This window comes from Bos indicus, chromosome 8 (assembly GCF_029378745.1).
Source record: "Bos indicus isolate NIAB-ARS_2022 breed Sahiwal x Tharparkar chromosome 8, NIAB-ARS_B.indTharparkar_mat_pri_1.0, whole genome shotgun sequence".
Taxonomy (NCBI): domain Eukaryota; kingdom Metazoa; phylum Chordata; class Mammalia; order Artiodactyla; family Bovidae; genus Bos; species Bos indicus.
The window spans coordinates 72,378,016-72,399,282 of NC_091767.1; the positions used below are offsets into that span (position 1 = coordinate 72,378,016).

At 43.1% G+C, this 21,267-nt stretch overlaps 1 protein-coding gene and 1 long non-coding RNA gene across 4 annotated transcripts in view; one reads left to right on the plus strand and one right to left on the minus strand.

Annotated features, from left to right (window-relative positions):
- Positions 1-7,537: 7,537 nt before the first annotated feature.
- Positions 7,538-8,763, minus strand: LOC109562710 (uncharacterized). 2 transcript variants are annotated; one of them, XR_011568130.1, is made up of 3 exons: positions 8,609-8,755; positions 7,736-7,877; positions 7,538-7,618 (listed from the first exon to the last, which is right to left on the minus strand). It is a non-coding gene; the product is annotated as an uncharacterized lncRNA (long non-coding RNA). The 2 variants fall into 2 exon arrangements; XR_002181195.2 differs by having other exon boundaries at positions 7,538-7,877; positions 8,609-8,763.
- The window catches only part of DOCK5 (dedicator of cytokinesis 5), a 280,813-nt gene continuing 268,302 nt past the window's right edge, over positions 8,757-21,267 (plus strand). For both annotated transcript variants that reach the window (XM_019966376.2, XM_070794944.1), the window contains exon 1: positions 8,757-9,047. In XM_019966376.2, coding sequence (XP_019821935.2) covers positions 9,005-9,047 — 43 coding nt within the window. In that variant the 5' untranslated portion in view covers positions 8,757-9,004. The remainder of the gene's footprint in view (positions 9,048-21,267) is intronic.

The following is a 21,267-nucleotide window of genomic DNA, read 5'->3' on the forward strand; positions in this document are numbered from 1 at the left end:
TATATTGACAATAGAATATTACTCAACCATGAGAAAGAAGGAAATCCTGCCATTTCTAGCTACAAAGATGGACCTTGAGGGCATTATGCTAAGTATTATGCTAAGTAAACTATGTCAGACAGAGAAGGACAAGCAGTATATGATCTCACTCATATGTGGAACGTGAAGAAAAGAACGCATAGAAACAGAGTAGAATGGTGGTTGCCAGGAGCTGGGGGATGTGGGAGATGAGATGTTGGTCAAAGGGTTCAAACTTCCAGCTGTAAGATGAGTAAGTTTTGGGACTTCCCAGGTAGTCCAGTGGTTTAGACTTCATGCTTCCACTGCATGGGACACATTCCATCTCTGGTCAGGGAACTAAGATCCTGCCTACTGCATGCTAGGCTATATGGCCAAATTTTTTTTAAATAAATAAATATTTCAGAGAATTCTTGAGGGCCAGAAAACTAAAAAGAAAAAAGATAAATAAGTGTAGGGGATCTAATATACAGTATAGTGACTACAATACTGTATTATATACTTGAAAATTGCTGAGAGTAAATCTTCAATGTTTTTACCACATATACATACACATACACACACACACACACACACACACACACACACACACATTAATCACATGACGTGATGGAGCTGCTACCTAATCCTATTGTGGTCACAATAATATGTACATCATATCATCACCTTGTAACTTTATATATACAATTGTATGTCAATTATATCTCAATAAGGCTGAAAAAAAAAGACTGTCTATCTGGATCTGGTTCTACAGTTTCAACACTCTCAGTTCCTTGACAAGTTTCCTTTCAAATATTTCTGGAATAGTCCTCAGAATAATCTGACCATTTTCTTTTATTTCTTACTCTGATCTTTGCTGGGTGGTATCACAAGTGTCTACAAGGCCTTGCAAACCTTTCCATGGATGTTTTCATATCTCCTTCTAGCACCATGATTTCTGCCAGGCACTCTGTCTTTTCCATTAGGACATACAAGAAAACAATGTCTCTCCCTCCACTTTATTTCCCCCCCAGGTTAATTGAGATATAATTAATATAATACTGGCTAGGTTTAAGCTATATAACATGTTGATACTTACATATTACTATGTCATATATACTATGTTTAAGCTATGTAACATGTTGATACTTACATATTACAAAATGATTACCACCACAGCTGTAGCTAACACCTTCATAGCATCACATAATTAATTACTATATGCTTTTCTACATAGTCTAGGTGAAAACATTTAAGATATACTTTCTCAGCAACTTTCTAGTATATAATACAGTATTGTTAACTACAGTATAGTCGTCATGCAGTACATTAGATCCTCAGAACTTAGATCCTCATTAGATCTGCAACTAGAACTTCTAGTTCCAAGTTTGTAACCTTTGACCAACATTTCCTCAGTCTTGCCTTCCCCCAGCTCCTAGCCACCATCAGCCTATTCTGTTTGTATGAGTTCATAGATCAAGTATTTAGCTTTCTATTTGACTTATTTTACTTAGCATAATGCCCCCAAGGTCCTCAATGATATTGCAAATGTCAGGATTTCTTTCTTTCTCAGGGATGAATAGTATTCCATTGTATGTATATACCACATCTTCTTCATCCATTTATCCTTGCATTCACATTTAGGTCCTTCCCACATCTTGGCTATTGTGACTAATGCCACAATGAACATACCTCCCTCACCTCTTTAAAAGTCCACTTGTTCAGTTGGTACCAAAGCAGTTACTTGTGTGCCATTGTCTTACAGAGATTTAGTTATGTTTTTTATGCTTACTTTCCATCATTCAGAATAGAGGGGCTAGGCCAGTAGACTATTCCCCAGAACAGATACTCACTGTTGTCAGTGTCCTGTCCTCTGATTTCTAAGACAACCTTCACTACTTGGAGTTCTCCTCTCCTAATGACTTTTCTTCTAGAAGCTTCTCCCAAATCCTTATGCGACAGATTTCTGGTGGGTAAGTGCCACATTGGTGCCTCCCTTGTTCCCTGCCTCTTCTCCTGGAGGCCCTTCCTTTTCTCCCCTCCTCCACAGACTTCAAAGGGTAGCAGTCACAGTACAGAGCCGGGGTTGGCGAATTATGACCCTCAAACCAAATCCAGCCCACTGCCTGCACAAACGGTTTTTAACATTTTAAAAATAATGGGGAAAAAATCGAGAGGAATATTTCATGACATAAGAAAATTACATGAAATTCAAATGCCATGTCTACAAATAAAGTTTTATTGGCACACAGCCACACTCATTTTTGCATATTGTCTATGGCTGTTTTTCTGCTAAAACTGCAGAGTGGAGTGGTTGCAACAGAGACCATGTGGCCTGCAAAGTCTGAAATACATACATGGGCCTTTTACAATAAAAGTTCACTGATTCTTGGTTTTGACCATGGACCCTGGCACTAGTCTGCCTGGGTTTTGAATTTAGTTCTGCCACTACCTATGTGGGCAATAATATAACCAGGCCTGAGTTGCAAGTTGCACATTTGTAACAAGGAGATGACAGCAGTTCTATTTACCTCCTTAGGATGTGTGGGGATTGAAGAAATTGAATTAGAATAGTACCAGACACAAGCCATACATGTTAATTACCATTGTTATATTATAGCTGGTGACCTTGGAAAACCTGTCTGGTATTAAATAAAAATTCTGGACCAAACGTTTGTTTCTTAACTGACCTCAAAGTAATAGAAAAATTTGCTGAATATGACAGTCACCTAAATAGTATAAGAATAGTGTCCTTGTTACAAAGGGGCTGCAGAATGAAACTTCACTCCTGTCCTGAATAAAGGTCAAATCTAGGCATTTAACATCCTGCTTTTCTACATTATCCAGGGAATCTCAGCAACCAAGTAGTTTTTCTTTTGCTTATTTTGTTTTGAAGAAGGTTGAATAAATTTTTTTTTTCATTTTCCTCTACATTTTCCATGAAAATGAATAATTTTATGTAGTTACAATCATAATATAGCATATATAGTTGAATTATTTTTACTTACGCTTACAGCTTAACTTTTCCATTTTGCTTCTTAGTTTTCATCACCTTTTGTTTTAGACAGAGTTTTATGGAGATAATTTTTCAATATATATATATCTCTTTTCAAGGTACATTTAAATAGGACTTCCGTGGAGGTCCAGGGATTGGGAATCAGCCTGCCAATGCAGGGAATACGAATGTGTGCTGCCTAATGAGAGAACTTAGAGAACGGTGAGAACCTGAGCACTACAACAGAGTAGCCCCTGCTCTCCACAACTAGAGAAAGCCCGCATGCAGCAATGAAGACCTAGCACAATCAAAAACAGGCAAATAAATTTAAAAAACAAAAAGACCCCACTTAAAAAGATATATATAAATACAGTCTTTAAAAAAGTCAAGTAGTTTTCATTCCTTCTTCCCTATCAAACAACCCAGTTTTCATTAAATTAGCGACTTCAATGGCTCAGATGGTGAAGAATCCTCCTGCAGTGCTGGAGACCTGGGTTTGATCCCTGGGATGGGAAGATCCCCTGGAGGAGGGCACAGTGACCCACTCCAGTATTCGTGCCTGGGAAATTCCATGGACAGAGTAGCCTGGCAGGCTACAGTCCATGGGGTCACAAAGAGCTGGACACAACTGAGCGACTAAGCACAATGATTTCAACCATCTCATCCTCTGCTGCCTCCTTCCCCTTTTGCCTTCAATCTTTCCCAGCATCGGGGCCTTTTCCAATAAGTCAACTGTTCCCAGAGGATAAGATAAGATGGTTGGATAGCATCACTGACTCAATGGACATGAAATTGGGCAAACTCCAGGAGATAGTGAGGGATGGGGAGACCTGGTGTGCTGGAGTCCATGGGGTCACAAAGAGTCGGACACGACTGAACAACAAGTGACTTCAAATTGCTCACATCATCAACTTCTCCTAAAGGATATGTGCAGCATAGAGTATTCTAGAAACAAAGCTAAAAGCTTGTTGTTATGAAAGTGTTCACCAAGCATCAATCTCACAGTGATGGGGCTGAAGATACGAACAGCTTTAGAGCCCTGACCATCATCTCCCCATTCATCAGAGAAACTGGACCTCCAAAGTCACAGAGCAGAGCCAAAGACAGACCCAGAGATGCTCACCAGCCAGGATATTTGAGGACAGAGTGTAGATAGTGATGGGAATCTTCAGGTCATATGAAAAAGGTGTTTCTAGGGCTGTAGATATCCATTCCTTTGTCCAGTTTAGCTCATGGGTCTCAAATTACAATGTGTCACCCTGGCCCTGACATACACAGAACCACCCTGTCCTGAAGCATTTGCCCTAAGAAGACTGCAAAGTGGTGTTTAGAGTCAAATATATCCCTCCTCCCCTTTTTTTGTAGTTCTAGTAACTCCACTCTGGCTTCCTAGGTGACTCAGTGGTAAAGAATACGCCTGCCAATGCAGGAGACGTGGGTTCAATCCATGGGTCAGGAAGATCCCCTGCAGAAGGAAATGGCAACCCACTCTAGTATTCTTGCCTGGGAAATCCCATGGACAGAGAAGCCTTGCCGGCTATAGTTCATGAGCTTTCAAGAGTAGGACATGACTTAGTGACTAAACAACAAGTAACTCCACTCATATTTAGGATCAAAGAATGAGCTTCCTCTACCTAGAAAAGAATTTTCTTTAACAGAATCCATAGCTTCTTTGAGGGACTCAATTAAGTTAGCCAAATTTGGGAAAATAAACCTGGTAATCAGTGGAGGAAGTAAAGCTCTTGCCAGTCGTCTTCACATCTCTCTATTCTCATCGGCATCGTTAACTAGCCTCCAAATTCATCTATCCTCATTTCTTTCTCCAAGGCACCCTCCAACAGAGCAAGCTAGTGTTTGTGAGTGCTTACTTGTGTTTGTATATGTGTGGGTTTTGGAGTCCGAATATCCCTGGTTGTGGAATATGCTTAATGTTTCCTCTGAAAAGATATCAGAGGAAAAAGAAAAGGGTATTTCTGGGAATCCTGCTGTTATTCCACTTACCCATCTAGTTGACTCTCTAATTTTCAGCCACATTTTAATAAAAGACTTTGAATAGCTCTGCTTTTATGATTTAAATGGACTTTCACATCTGATACAAAGAAGTGGGTGGACTTCAGTCTTCAGAGGAAAAAGAATAAACATCCTGAAAACTGTAATTAAAATTTTCCATTTTCCTCCAACCCTCTTATTGCAATTATTGTCACACTTGAAATATCCAGTGTCCAAATTCAAACCTCAAGTTTTGCAAAAAGCCTTCAATTCAAGGTGGTGGGGTAGGGGTGGAGGCAGGGTGGAGGGGGTGTGTGTGGGGGTGGGGTGGGGCTGAGGCAGCTGAAGTCATTTTGGTAGAAATCCAGTTATGTTGAATGAAGACCAACACTCTGATGTGTATTAAATTTAATATAAACCTGTGGTTAGAGAATGTCACTCATGCAATTTTCTCAAACACAGGTGACTGAAATAACTTTGTGCAAAATACTTAGGCTCCTAACGGTCCATGTGGAGAATTGCTGAGGAAGGTATGAAGTCAGACCTGAGGAAATATGAAAGGAAACTTCAATCCAGAGCAACTGGGATATAAAAGGTGAAGATAGGTAGATATCACAGATGACTAAGAAAATGGCAACTCTATGTAGTAACTGTGTAATTGGCCTTCCCATTACAGACCCCTCCCCCAGGCTCTCTGCTTTTGTTCTTCTCAGAGGTATCCAGATAATAGTGTCCAGTGCAGATTTCCTGACTTGTTTTACAGATGCTAAAACCCCCACCAAGTGGAAGAAATCAACGACTTGATGACCATGAGCACATAGCCCCCCAGACCTACTGGAGCCTAAGGATCTATATTGCTAACCCCTGTGACAGGATCCTGTTACCTCACTATCAACCAATCAGAGAATTATGCACGAGCTGATCACACAGTCTGGGATGCTCCTCCCTCACCTGGCTTTTAAAAATGCTTAGCTGAAACCAATGGGGAGTTTGAATATTTTTGGACTCCTGAAGTTCTTCCTTGGCTCCCTGCAATAAATACTGCACTTTTTCACCACGACCGAGTGTTAGTAGATTGGCTTCACTGCATGTGAGCAAGCCAACCCAGTATTACCTGTATCCTTTCTCCTTAGGGTTATGCTTGACTCATGTTGTGTTTCACACTAGGGGTCAAGATTCAGAGTTTCTAAGGCCTGAAGCCTATATAGTGAAGCTGTTTATATATATTTTATATATATATATATATATATATATATATATATAAAACATAGATTTATCCATTCACCAAACTTTCCAAAAGGGCTTCACAGTTGGCTCAGTGGGTAAAGAATTGACCTGCAATGCAGGAGATAAAGGACACTAGGGTTCACATCCCTGGGTTGGGAAGATCCCCTGGAGGAGGAAATGGCAACCCACTCCAGTATTCTTGCCTGGGGGATCCCATGGACAGAGGAGCCTGGTAGGCTCCAGTCCAGGGAGTCACAAAAGAGTTGGACACCACTGAGCTACTAAGCACACAAACTTTCCAAAAACATATGGTAGTAAAAGTACACTGAGGAGTCCAGAAGCCTCAGTAAATTTCCTTGTGTCCACACTGCCCTTCAGTTGTTTCCACCTTCAGTCTATGTCAAGAACCTTTTTTCTATCTCAACCCCTACCATCCTGGACCCAACTGCCTTCATTTCTTGCCTGAACTACTGAAATAGTCTTCTGACCATCTGATCTTTCTTCATCTTCCTTGTGTCTTTACAGTCTATTCAACCCACAGCAGTCATGTTAGATCATGTCCTTGGTTGGTTCAAAATCCTCCAAACTTTCTTCACAGCCAATATATGAAGTTCTCACCATACCTTTTGTGGTCCTGCTTTATTGGCTCACACTGTGTCTCTCACAAATTTTCTCCCATAATCTGCCCCTTACTAACATCTCTTGCTACCCAGTAATACTTGCTGTTCCTCTGTGGTTTCAGAACCAGCCAAACATACCTCTGGCTTTTACTTTTGCTGTTGTTGATTTCTGAACGCTTTTCTCTGAAATCCTCACTTCCTGCAGATCTATAGTTCAATGTCACTTTATCAGAGATGCCTTAGCAGACCACTGGATATAGAACTGCAGCATCCCTACCTCCCTCATCCTGTCCTCCTTACTCTGGAGTTTTCTATACAGGTTTAGCCTCATTTGGCTTAAATTTGCCTTACCCACCTCTGTTAGACACTAAGCTCTATGAGAGTAGGGATTTTATTTTATTCACTGCTGTGCTCCAATTCTTTGAACAGTGCTTGACACCTACTAGGCAACCAATAAATATTTGTGAAAAGAAAAAAAATTACCTAACCTGGGAAGTTAGGTTAATCATGATGTCATTAGCAGAGGAAAAGAAATATGGGGGACAGATGATGGAATCCCTTCTGGATGTTAAGTCTAAAGTGACTAGATTTCTTAGATTATTATTACACTTGATGAATAAATACGTAGAGTTACCCACCATTAACAAGACCTTTAAAAAAAAAATTCAGATCTGACTTTGTAAAAAGTTACCAAAGTTAAAATGCACCGTTTTCAGTGAAGTTTTGCTTTTATTACGTGTTTATTTCATTTTCCTTTCACGTTCGAAATCGGCAAGAAAATCTTCATAGGCTGCGAGAACAAAGCAATTTCAAGAGGTTTTTTCTCAGATGGTGAACCCGAATCAGCTGGTCATTTACTCTGAGATTTTACTTCTATGGGTGAGGTAGCAAGGAGCCCCACACCCACCTGGGACTCGGATCCAATCTTCATTCTTGAGGTCTCTCCAGACGGAAGTGAGTTCCAGGAGGAGAGTTTCAGAGGACGCCAACAGCTCAGGGTTGTTCAACTGTGCAGTCCCTGCGTTTGACTCTTTGTCTGAACAACGCACCTAGTGAACAAGAAAGATTCGGATGTGCCTCGTCCCCTTCCCCGCAGGAACGCTCTTTGGGCTGCTGAAAAAGGGAGGTCTTTGGGGCGGGCTTTCCCATGGACCATGAAGGTCTGAATTTCTTCAGCTGGGTCTGAGTCTCTTCATCTGGGGAGGAGCCCAGGTGTTTCTCGGGGACATAAGATTTCCAAGTCAGAACTCGCTACATAATTCTCGCTAAGAGGTTCCCCTAAGAAACTACTTGATACTTCTGAGGAGCCCGGCTCCTTCGCATTAGTTCTCTATTTACCAGAAGACAAATGTTCCTGCTTTGAAGGCTATGAACCGTGGCCAAAGGAGATCACATTTGCCTCGGAGTTCGGCTTCCGGCTCTCGTGGTGTCAGCGAAAGCTCTAGGGGGTGAACGCGGTAGTCAACTGCTCATTCATTCAACAAATATTTATCGAGCGCCGGTTGAGTGCCTGGCACTGCGAGAGCCCGGACGGCTACAAACAACTTATCTTAGATACTATGCACTCCTCCTAGTTCCCCCAGATGCTCCGCAGCGCGCGGTGAGAAAGGACTCCGCATCCACTCCCGCTTGCTCCGCCTGCGGGTGTCCGACCCCTCCAGCGCAGCCCTCTCGACACCCCGCCGCCGGGGATCCAGGCTCCAGGGTTTAGCCCGGTTGGGGACGGCGAGGGGAAAAAGCCGAACAGTAAAAGGATTAAAAAAAAAAAAAAAAGCCGTACCCAAGTCTGTGCTGGGAAACTGCTCCCGGGAAGTGTGCAAGGCGGAGCCGGCCTGGGCCCGGGAGAGCGCGGAGACCTTGGCTGGCCGGCGCCCGTGGATTGTGGCGCGGAGGCGGCCTTGGCGGGCGGAGGGCGCGGCCAGCGGGAGGGGCCGAGGCGGCGCCGGGAGGGGCGCGCACGGCGGCGTGGCCGCCGGGCGCAGCAGGTGACCGCGGCTCGCGGTGGGAGCCGGAGTGTATAGCTGGCGGCGCGGCGGGGAGACGGCGCGCGGGGCCGAGCGAAGTTTCCCGGAACATGGCGGAAGGGCCCGGGGCGCGCCGGTGCGCGGCGCGTTGGCGGTCGGAGCCCTGGGAGCTGTAGCCGCCGCAGCCGCCGCCGCGGGGCGAGGTCGCCGCCATGGCCCGCTGGATCCCGACCAAGAGGCAGAAGTATGGGGTTGGTGAGTACTCGCCCCACCCCGTCCCCGCCGCCGCCGCCAAGTTCGGGGGAGCGGCCCTGCCGGGTGCAGAGTTGGGCGGCGGACACACGGTCACTCGGTGCGCGCCTGCCCGGGACCGGGCTCCGGCTCCCGCTACCCGCCGGGGCGCCGCCAAGGCTCGGCTCGGGCCCCATTCTTTCTTGGAAGCGGTGCGAGCTGGAGCCGGCTCCGGGAGCCTCATGGGGGGAAGTCATTCTGAGTTTGGGGAGTCCGAGTGGCTAAAAGTGCAGTTGGTTTCCGGACTGGCCATCCCGCCCCCCGACTCCCAAGTCTGCAGCGCTTTGCAGCGTAGAAACATGCAAAGCGACGGAGCTCGCTCTGCTTCATTTGGGGCGCCCTGCCGCGGTGCTCACGCCCACTATCCCCCCATCCACCGGCCCGCTCGTGCCCGTGTAGCTTCATTCAGTACTTTGTAACCGGCCGAGGCCCATGGAACGCGAAGTCGGCGGGCTGCCCCAGTGCTTCCTGCCTTTGCTCTTAGGTTCTCCCTGAAGCTCCAAGTGAAGAGTTTGTGTGGGGTTGTTGGGACGGGGGGCTAGGGAGCCATCCTCTCCCAACTCCTCCCAGGCACTGGGATCCCCGTAGCAGTTGTGAACTGGTCAGGAGACTCAAGCTGTGGTGTGGAGGTGATGGAAGCGGCAGGAAGTGTGTGGTATGGGAGCGGGGGTGGCTGGCCCCCGGGGCTGCTGGTGCAAACTGTGGTCCTCTACCCGAGCGTGAGTGGAGAGGGTCTCCGACTGCCTTCTGAATCCCCATTCCGCCGTGGGATAAAACAAGGACATTTTACTAGGAACAGAGTGACAGGTCCTGTGCTGGGCACTTGGGCGTTCCGAACAGCGGTGTTGGAAGGGCCCGCAGGATGTGCAGGAGGTTGCTTTCGTGTTAGTTTTCGATCCGAAACGGTGGTTGAGCGGGGCTTTAACACAGGTGAAAACTCTTGGTCTTTCCACTTTTTATCGAGGAGTCAAGTTGCTTAGGTCTTGTGGAAAGACTTCTGCCGTTAGTGGGGCGATTAAAGTGGCTTTAGGCTTGGGTGCGATTCCCTAGTATAAACACAGTTGAGAATTTTATCACTTCCTTTCAGGGTCGTTCATTGGGCATATTTGTAAGTCTTCGGCTTCACTACCATCTCGCCCGCATTTTTTTACCCCCTCACTTTAGTGGTTACTAGGTCTCTGAACCCTGGAGAAGGAAATGGCAACCCACTCCAGTGTTCTTGCCTGGAGAATCCCAGGGATGGGGGAGCCTGGTGGGCTGCCGTCTATGGGGTCGCACAGAGTCGGACACGACTTGTGACTTAGCAGCAGCAGCAGCAGGTCTCTGAACCTATTCTGTGTTTTCTGACGGCTTTGTCAGTTTCAGAGAGAGATCTCTAAGGGGCTTTTCAACTTGGAAGACTTGAGTCAGTTACAAGAAACAAACCAACTCTTTGATATTTATTACTTTGAGATGGTGATCCTGGTGTATATATTTATATGTGTGTGTAGACAATAATATGCACAAGAATCCTTGTTTTCCCTCTGCAAAAACTTTTTCCTTTAAATTTCTTTTAGAATCCTTGCACTCTTCTGTGACTGTAGTTCAGAAATAGGTAGCTATTGTTTCTTCTGCTTCATAATTTGGTCATGAGCTTTCAGGTGCCAGTTAGTAAGTAGCCAATAATTCTGGAAGTCGGATGGAGCTAATTTCTTTGTGTTAATTGGGTACTAACTCCTAGATGAAAGTATATTTAGCAATGCCTAGTCAATACTTCTGGAGAAGGCAATGGCACCCCACTCCAGTACTCTTGCCTGGAAAATCCCATGGACGGAGGAGCCTGGTAGGCTGCAGTCCATGGGGTCGCTAGAGTCGGATTTGACTGAGCGACTTCACTTTCACTTTTCACTTTCATGCACTGGAGGAGGAAATGGCAACCCACTCCAGTATTCTTGCTTGGAGAATCCCAGGGACAGGGGAGCCTGGTGGGCTGCCGTCTTGGGGTCGCACAGAGTCGGACACGACTGAATCGACTTAGCAGCAGCAGCAGTCAATACTTCTCACGAAAAAATTATCAATTCTAATTTTAATAGGAGAAACTCTCTCCAAAAGTATTCTGACTTCGGCATAGTTAAGGCAAACATAGCCTAAAAACATGGGTTTTATTTCCATAGTTATAGTAATAAGAGTGGTATTTTCTCTTTTTAATTTTTATCATCAGTCAAGAAAATTGAATTGCATTTCAAAGGTATAGGGAGCAGTGAAATTGCCCCAGAGTATCATTTAGAAAATTTATTTCACTAGACACAATGGATACTTTAAAACACACACACAAAAAAACCTTTTTGAATTGGAGTATAGGTGATTAACAGTGTTTGTGATAGTTTTCAGGTGGACAGCAAAGGGACTCAACCATGTACGTACATGTATCCATTCTGCCCCAAACTCCCCTCCCATCCAGGCTGCCACATAACATTGACCAGAGTTCCCAACACAGTAGATTGTGGTGAATCTGGGTTTGACAAAAGGGCCCACTGTTAGGACAGATGAGCTTATGGGATCAGTGTCCATTGTTTATTCCCAAGACACATGGTGATCATCCTAGTTCCTTGCTGGGAAGCCTTCCTTGGCCAGCCGGGTAAGGTCTAAACTGAGCCCAGTTTTCAAGGTTCTAAGATCCAGCTCAGTATGTTTTCATAAAGCACATCTCTCATCGCTTCTCTCATCAACCCTCTAACGCAGACGCTGCCCTTCCCTCTTGTGCCTTACACGGAGAGTCCCTCCTCTGGGACTTTGCGCTCCTCTGTGTGTCCCCTGTTCCGAGTCCCCTTCCACCTCTGGATCCCATAATCTGGCCTTTCACCCAGGGTACGCTGCTTCCTCAACATTCCTACATTTTATTACTTAACCTTTGGTTCAGTGAATCAGAAGGTTATGGTATTGCATCCTTGGGACTAGAGGTATACGGGTAGAGAGCATGCATTCAGTAACTGCTTGTCCTTGGCGTTGGTGTGACATTCTAAGGCACCAACCTGATTTCTATAATTTAGTGCAGTTTTTTTTCCCCTATTAGGTTTTAACATCTCATTTACTCTAGTATGACTTTTACCTTGTTCTGTTAGATGAAGTGAGACCCTTAAGTTTGTCTTTATCTTTGCAAGTAAAAAAAATGAGATATGCTGCTGAGAAAGCAGGCATGGAATAGATGGACTTGCTTAAATGTGATTGGGAAAAATTGGCTGGTTGGATTAATGGCTGCCCCACAGCTATGGAAAATGCTTTTCTTTCTCCCTTTTTCTTCCTTGTTTTCTTTTTCTTCCTTTTTCTTTCATTTTTTTCTGTTTTAGGACATGAGGGTCAAACACTTTGATGTTAAGCAAACCTTAGTGATACATGTCCAGGTTAGTTTTCTGATCATCGAAACATTGCTTCAGTCTGTTCAACGATAGACCCAAATTATGTTGATGACAGAGTCTTTGCAAAATCGTTCATTATTGTTAGAATTTGTCCTATATGTTTTTATAATGTGATAAAAGGTGCTTTGGGGGAATATTTGCTTCATGGTTAACTTTGCAACAATTTTGTTGTGCTAGGCCTAGTTAGTCTAAAAGCATTTAACTTTGTAGATTCTGAAATGTTAGTGTAAAAACAAACTGGATTCTTGTAGTGGTTTGTTAACGCACTTAGGTGTGCTGTGGGTCTTCAGTTCATCCTCACCGAGGGCATCGTGTTCGTAGACTCTAGCTGGAGTGATGGAACTTGGTCTCAAAGAGTAATTAGTGAACTGCTTAAAATAGATAGTTCCCACCTGTTTGCTTGCATGAACACCTTTGGCCCCTTTCTTGGAACAAGGTTTTTAATTGCATACAGTCAAGTATAAAAGATTGAAAACAAGCCACTTGTATTGAATACAGCTGTCAAGATAGTTTTCAAAATTTGTTATTGTAATATATGTGCTTTTAAAAAAAATTGAAAGTTTTTATTGTGTATTTTACAATATTGCTTCTGTTTTATGCTTTATTTTTTTGGTGGTGAGACATGTGGGATCTTAGTTCCCTAGCCAGGGATCCATCCTGCACCCCTCTGCATTAGATGATGAAGTGCTGACCACTGGACCACTTGGGAAGTCACCTGTGCTGCTTTATTAACACATAATAACTACTTTATTTTGAAATAGTGATTGAGTATATACAATTTTTCAAGATATCTGTAGTAACCATAATATGCTATTTAATCACCTGTGGTTTCTTTTATTGAATTTGTTTTTGAAGTATAGGTGATTTGCAGTATTGTGTTAGTTTCAGGTGTACAGCAAAGTGATTGTTATATGTGTACATAAATCTGTTCTTTTTCAGATTCTTTTCCATTATAAGGTATTGCAAGATATTGAATGTATTTCCCTGTGCTGTATGTTAGGCTCTTGCTGGTTGTCTGTTTTGTATGTAAAACACCTGTGATTTCAGTTGAGGCCAGCATCTCTGGTACACTTGTGGGTTATTGCCTCTGGTCATCAATGCAGTGAACACTGAGTGTCAGAGAACAGATGTGTAATTTTTTTTACCCTTTTCAAGCCCATGGATCCTTGAATTTGAACACAGATTGAGTCCTTGGCTATGAAGATCACACAGCTAGTTAATTATAGAGCCTGTTAGTTATATGACCAAGCTAGATATTATACAGTTGTAGTGAACTGAAGAAGGCCTCACTCTAATGCATTCATGTTCTAACAACATTGAGGCTGAGAATAAAAGGAATAGGGAATTAATGTTTATTATGGATTTACCTCGTGACAGGCACTGTTCTAAACCCTTTGTTTCAGTGTGCCCCAGGTACCTATGGAGGTCTTGGAGACACTTTCAGATGGCCCATGAGATTAAAACTTCCTGGTAATAATAGTAAGATGTTATTGGCCTGTCTTCACTCTGTTCTGTCATGAGTACACAGTATAGTTTCCCAGAGGCTACGTCGAATGTGATACTGCATCAGATTGAATGCAGAGGCAGAGAGTCTAAAGGCCTTTTGTGAAGCCAGATATTAAAGAGGTTTACAAATATGCAAAACAGTGCCACTCTTCTAAGTGTTTTTGTTTGGAAAAGTGTGTGTGTTAGTCACTCAGTCATGTCCAACTCTTTGCAACCCCATGGACTGTAGCCCTCCAAGCTCCTCTGTCCGTGGAATTCTCCAGGCAAGAAGACTGGAGTGGGTTGCCATTTCGTCCTCTAGGGGATCTTCCCGACCCAGAAATCAAACCCGGTCTCCTGCATTGCGGGCAGATTCTCTACCGTCTGAGCTATGTTTGATCTAAAAAATACTTCGCTAGCTAGTTGGGTTTATTGTCACTTCTTGGTGGCTCAGTGGTAAAGAATTTGCCTGCCAATGTAGGAGACCCAGGTTTGAACCCTGTGTTGGGAAGATCCTCTGGAGAATGAAATGGCAACCCACTCCAGTGTTCTTGCCTGGAAAATCCCATGGACAGAGGAGCCTGGTAGGCTACAGTCCATGGGGTCGCAAAGAGTCGGACACGACTGAGTGACTTCACGTTCATGTTTTTCACGTTAGTTAATGAATAAGGGTTTTTTAAAATGTCTCAACTTGAATTTCTAATATACTGAATCGTGATAGATGTAACCCACATAAGCAAAAGCCCTTTAGAATTCTCAGCAACTTTTTCTTAAAAGATATTTTCTTTTTCCTTCTTTATTACTTTTGGCCCTGCAGTGTGGCATGCAGGATCTTAGTTCCCTGACGAGGGATCAAATCCATGGCCCCTGTGGTGGAAGCGTGGAGTCCTAACTACTGGATTGCCAGGGAAATCCCCTCTCAATAACTTGTAAGAGCATTATAGGGATTCTAAGACTAAAAACTTTGAACACTGCTGCTTTACACATTATTTCATTAAATCATTGAGATGATGCTGTCATTCTCATACTGTCTCCTTTTCCAGGTAAGAAAACTGAGGTTTATACAGGATAAATTATTTATCCATGTCCACATAATTTCACTCCTAGGCCAAAACTCTACTCCATGTGCATTTCCCAACAGTTGTTCATCCATCACCTTGATCTCTGCTGTGTCCTGTGTTGACCTGAAACAAATAGACTGTCGGTTAGTTTTCCAGCAAAAAAATAAGATTTATTCAGAATCAGCAATCCTTAGGGGGTGTGGGTTGGGATGGGGGGCAGGTCTGCAACCACATGCAGATCGCTGCAACCAGGAGAGAGCCCTTTTATAGAAAAGGAAGTTGGCAGGGCTGTAATAAACAGAGTCCATCAGAGGAATGAAGAGTTTGAAGTATATTGGCTTTTCATTGACTGAGCTCTTGCCAGGTGAGAAGAGGAAGTCTGTCTTCCCATTGGGCTCTGCTCTCTTGTAAGGGGTGAAGGCTCCCACTTCTGGCCTCATGACTGTTTTAATTGAGGTTTCTCTGTATGTATTCATTTTTACACCAGGTACCCTTGAGTACCTCATGCCTCTGCTTTACCCATTTACTGTCTCTGTTGTTGTTGTTGTTCATAAATATTAGAGCTTAATTTCTTTATTTTTTTTGAAGATTAAAAATACAAATAAAAGTTCTGATACTTTATTCTTGAGTCCCAAAGGACTGTCTTGTACTCACTTTTGCAGACTATTACTTTTGAATGAACCATCTCTTTCTTCCCCATTGAATTTTTTTTTAATTTAATTTTTATCTTATATTGGAGTACAGTTGATTTCCAATATTGTGTTAGTTTCAGGTATACAAGCAAGGTGATTTAGTCATACATAAATCCATTCTTTTTCAGATTGTTTTCCCATATAGGTTTTTACAGAATATTGAGTAGAATCCCTGTGCTATACAGTAGGTCCTTGTTGATCATCTATTTTATTAATATATATTTGTTTGATCGCTAAGTTGCATCCGACTTTTTTTGTGATTCCATGGACTGTAGCCAGGCTCCTCTGTCCATGGGATTCTCCAGGCAAGAATACTGGAGTGTGTTGCCATTTCCTTCTCCAGGGGATATTCCTGATCTAGGGATCAAACCCTTGTCTCCTACGGCTCCTGGCATTGCAGGACCATTGCAGGCTTATTCTTTACTGCTGAGCCACCAGGGAAGCCCATTTTGTATTATAGTAGTGTGTATATGTTAATCCCAAACTCCTAATTTGTCCCTTCCCCCTAATTTTCCTCTTTGATAATCATGAGTTTGTTTTCTGTCAGTCTGTTTTGAAAATAATTTCATTTCTATCATTTTTTCAGATTCCACTGTAAGTTATTTCTTAATCTTTTCTTCATGTTGCCTACTTTTTTGGTTTTTACTTAAAACAGTGACTGAAAAAGCCATACATTCCTACCATTAAATGAGAACCAGCATCACTTGCTTTAGAAAGAGGCAACCTTAAAATTAAAGGCAACGACGATAAAACAGCAGCGTACTGGATTCTGGCTCCATGCTGTTGCCTGTCAGACCATTTTCTCTATTAAAGAGGAAGGAGGCTGGTGGCCCACTGAAGCTTTCTCTTCCATCATCCATCTACTGTGAATTCTCATTATTTGCGGTAGTTAGTGTGATAAAAAGTCACTGAGAACACGGACTTAGTGCACATTGAGCCATTGTTCCTAGGGGAAATACCAGGTTAGGTTCCTGTGAGCCTCTGGTCACATGTTTATCAACTGAGCTGATCCCCATCCTTATGCATGTATGTTTCTGTTTAAGGCTTAAAGACCTTATTTAGTGTACATCACTGATGTACTAACATTGAACTCATGGCCATAACACCTTATATAAACTCAAGCCTGAAGGAAGTGTATCTAACACAGGCATAATGTTTTTCTCCAGAAGGCAAGTCGCAGCCTTTTTTGGACTTGGGAACACAAAACAGCACTTCAGCAGTATGCTTGGGGACCATTTAAATAGCAAAATCATTAACAAAACGCAGAAAATAAGAAAGACACAGCACTGAAGTTAAGACTGTAAGAAGGACTCTGGTTTACAGTATGAGAACTGAAACAAAAAAGCAGAGTGTCACCTTGCCTGACCTTAAATGGGAACTTGTGTGTCATACTTTGTTTCTCTGCATAAGACTGAGAATGACCTCAAAAGCACTAGGAACGTTGATTTTGGTGGTTACGAGTGAATTTTAGTGGGAGAATTCACAAATACCATAGAATCTGTGAATAGTGAGGATCAATTGTAGTTAGTTGGATAAAGGAGACTTAAAAATGGAATCATGGCTTGGAAGCGCACACTCTCAACCCCAGAGTTGCAAAGGAGCCAGTGGTGGAGCCAGTGGCAGAGGCAGGCCCAGCCAGGCGCCACCTCTTCTAGACAGAAAAGTGAGAAAGCTGGTGAGGGTGGGACTCCCTGTCATTTGAGCAGTTGAGACTTGGCAGTTCCAGTGCAGGTTATGCAGGTTTGAGCCCTGGTCTGGGAACTAAGATCCCACATGCAGTTTGGCCAAAATATTGTTTTAAAAATGGAATCACATTCCTGTATTGTTTGTCTGTTAGAATAATCCCTCCTTTGAGGTTTCTGCGAACCCTAGCTAAGGGCACCGCTGGCTTTGCCCACCTTGCTCGCTGTCCCTCTCGGTGGCTCTCCTTTTCCCTAACTGTCCTATTTGTGTTTACTGTCTTGTCTCCCATACTGGAATGTAGAGTCACAAGAACAAGAACTTTTATCTTTTTCATAAGTGTTCCCCTACCCTTCTGTGGCTCCTGGCATGTGACCAGCACTCAGTAAATAAATGAGGAAGGAATAAATGAAGGCCCTTATCTACCTAAATTTGTCTCCTGTGCTGGAGAGGGAATTTCCCCCCACATAATGAAATATTTTGCCCTTCGTGCACTTCCCGTGAGATAAACAGTCAAAAGCAGTAAGAAAGGGAACATTTAAAGAAGAGATGAATAGGATTAATAACTGTTTTAGCAAAGGGTCTTGTGAACATCGTGGGATTGGAAAGGAATTGAAATCCTCAATGATGTAGTCTTGGGAAGGGAACCGTGGAAATTTGCTGCTACCGCCTTTTTTTCCCCCTGCATTATTTGTGGAGGCTTCCTGGAGGAAGATACGTTGTAGGATTGGTTTAATGGAAAGAAAAGGCTTGATCACAGTGGTGAAGAGCATTTAGGAGATTCTGACTCAGTGGGTGCATGCCGTGTCGAGCACGAGTTAGAGAGGAGCGAAGGTGCAGTCTAATGGAAGGAACAAGGCATTCAGATTCCTCCGTTACTTCCCATTACCCTGAAGGATAAAGCACATCTACATTATACGCAGGGTAATTAAACAAGATGTGATCACAAGTAACGTGGATCAGAAAAGTAATTTAGAGTACTGGTAAGGGGCTTTGAAGCAAAGGTGGTAGTTACTCAAAATTCTGTTTGTCCAAATTTACAGAAGGCTTTTTGTAGCAGTCCATTTCTGCCGTCATCTTTGCTGAAACCTAATCTGTGCTTGCTTCTCATCTCAATTTTCTGAGACAAACCAGTGGGGTTTGAGAATTAGTCAGATCTCACCACGATGATTTTTTTCCTTCAGTTCAATCGCTTAGTAGTGCCTGACTCTTTGAGACCCTGTGGACGGCGGCATGCCAGGCTTCCCTGTCCTTTACCAACTCCTGGACCTTGCACAAACTCATGTCCATCCAGTCAGTGATGCCATCCAACCATCTCATTCTCTGTCATCCCCTTCTCCTCCTGCCTTCAACCTTTCCAGCATCAGGGTCTTTTCCAAGGAGTCAATTCTTCGCATTAGGTGGCCAGAGGATTGGAGTTTCAGCATCAGCCCTTCCAATGAATATTCAGGACTGATATCCTTTAGGATGGACTGGTTGGATCTTCTTGTAATCCAAGGGACTCTCAAGAGTTTTCTCCAACAACACAGTTCAAAAGCATCAGTTCTTCAGTGCTCAGCTTTCTTTATGGTCTTGCTCTCACATCCATACATGACTACTGGAAAAACCATAGCTTTGACTAGATGGACCTTTGTTGGGAAAGTAATGTATATCTCTGCTTTTTAATATGCTGTCTAGGTTGGTCATAGCTTTTCTTCCAAGGAGCAAACATCTTTTAATTTCATGGGTGCAGTCACCATCTGCAGTGATTTTGGAGCCCAAAAAAATACAGTTTGTCACTGTTTCCATTGTTTCCCCATCTATTGGCCATGAAATGATAGGACTGGATGCCATGATCTTGGTTTTCTGAATGTAGAGTTTTAAGCCACCTTTTTTCACTCTCCTCTTTCACTTTCGTCAAGAGGTTCTTTAGTTCTTCAGTTTGTGCTATAAGGGTGGTATCATCTGTGTATCTGAGGTTATTGATATTTCTCCCAGCAGTCTTGATTCCAGCTTGTGCTTCACCCAGCCCAGCATTTCGCATGATGTACCTGCATATAAATTAAATAAGCAGGTGACATTATACAGCCTTGACGTACTCCTTTCCCCATTTGGAACCTGTCTGTTGCTCTATGTCTGGTTCTAACTGTTGCTTCTTGACCTGCATATATCTTTTCTCAGGAGGGAGGTCAAGTGGTCTGGTATTCCAATCTCTTGAAGAATTTTCCACAGTTTGTTGTGATCCACATAGTCAAAGGCTTTGGCGAAGTCAGTAAAGCAGAAGTAGATGTTTTTCTGGAACTCTTGCTTTTTCTATGATCCAGTGATTGTTGGCAATTTGATCTCTGGTTCCTCTGCCTTTTCTAAAACCAGCTTGAACATCTGGAAGTTCACGGTTCATGTACTGTTGAAGCCTGGCTTGGAGAATTTTGAGCATTACTTTGCTAGTGTGTGTGAGATGAGTGCAGTTGTGTGATGGTTTGAACATGCTTTGGCATTGCCTTTCTTTGGGATTTTTTTTCCATAAAGGAAACATTTTCCAGCTTCTAGTTATTTCCCAGCAATACCCATTGTAATAACACAGTAACTTTACACATGTAAAATATTTTAGTACTCTCAAAAGAATAAGAGGAGGAATATGGGTCAAAATCTCTTATAAGTCATTTCAGTTCTTTGAAATGAGTTGTAATAGAATTATAGAGTGTTGGTCTATTCTATATGTAATACAATTTGACCCTGATCTCTGACCCAAGAACTTGACTACGGTCATGCAGTTTGTTTTTCACTAAATATTCCAAAGGAGGAAAAAATAGTTTCTCCCTCATCAAGTAGGTGAGTCACCCATGAAATGTCCGCTGTGTGTGAACATTAAAGTCTATTATAAATCCTTCAGGAGTCCTTTGACCTTGGTTGATAAGTAGCTTCCAGCAAACAGCAGGAATAATGGAGTTTTATTTTTAAGCTTAAAAAAGTGCTTTTGAGATCAAGCTGAGAATACTTTTGAGACAGAGATTTGGGTGAGGAAAAGCAGAGGGTGCTTGTGTTAATTTAATTTTTCCAAGTGATGTCCAGGCCATGTCCTCTTGGAGCCTGGGCCGGCCGTCAGCTCACTCAGACGATTGTCTGAATTGCTGGCAGCTGGTTCCCAAGCCAGAGACAAAAGTGATCTTTGTCTTTTCACAAACCTCTGTGTCATCGCAAAGCTGCGGTTGTTCAAACGGATCCACTTTTCCGGATTGTGCCATCTTCCCTTACACGTTTATTCCCTATGCGACAGTCTAGGTCGGGTGAAGTAGTTGGACCCCCAAGATGCCCTCTGAGAATCTTGGTCATTTACTGTTTGTCTTTTAGTACAACTTGATACTGTATAACACAGGCAACTATACTCAGTGTCTTGTAACAGCCAGTAATAGTTTTTCAGTCAGTAAATCACGTCTGACTCTTCGACCCATGGCCTGCAGCACGCCAGGCTCCTCTGTCTTCCAGTATCTCACAGCCTGATGTCTGTGAGACACAAAATGATGTGCATTGAGATGGCAATGTTATCCAATCATCTTATCTTCTGTTGCCCTCTTCTCCTATTCCCTTCAGTCTTTCCCAGCATCAGTGTCTTTTCCAGTGTGGCGGCTCTTCGCATCAGGTGGCCATAGTATTGGAGCTTCAGCATCAATCCTTCCAATGAATATTCAGGGTTGATTTCCTTTAGGATTGACGGGCTTGATCTCTTTGCAGTCCAGGGGACTCTCAAGAATCAGTGGAAGAGAATGTAAAAATATATATGTGTATAACTGGATCCCTTTACACCTGAAACTAACAACATTGTAAATCAACTATTATTTCAATAAAAATTAAAAATAAACTCAAGGAAAGGAAATTGCAGCAGAGGTTATTC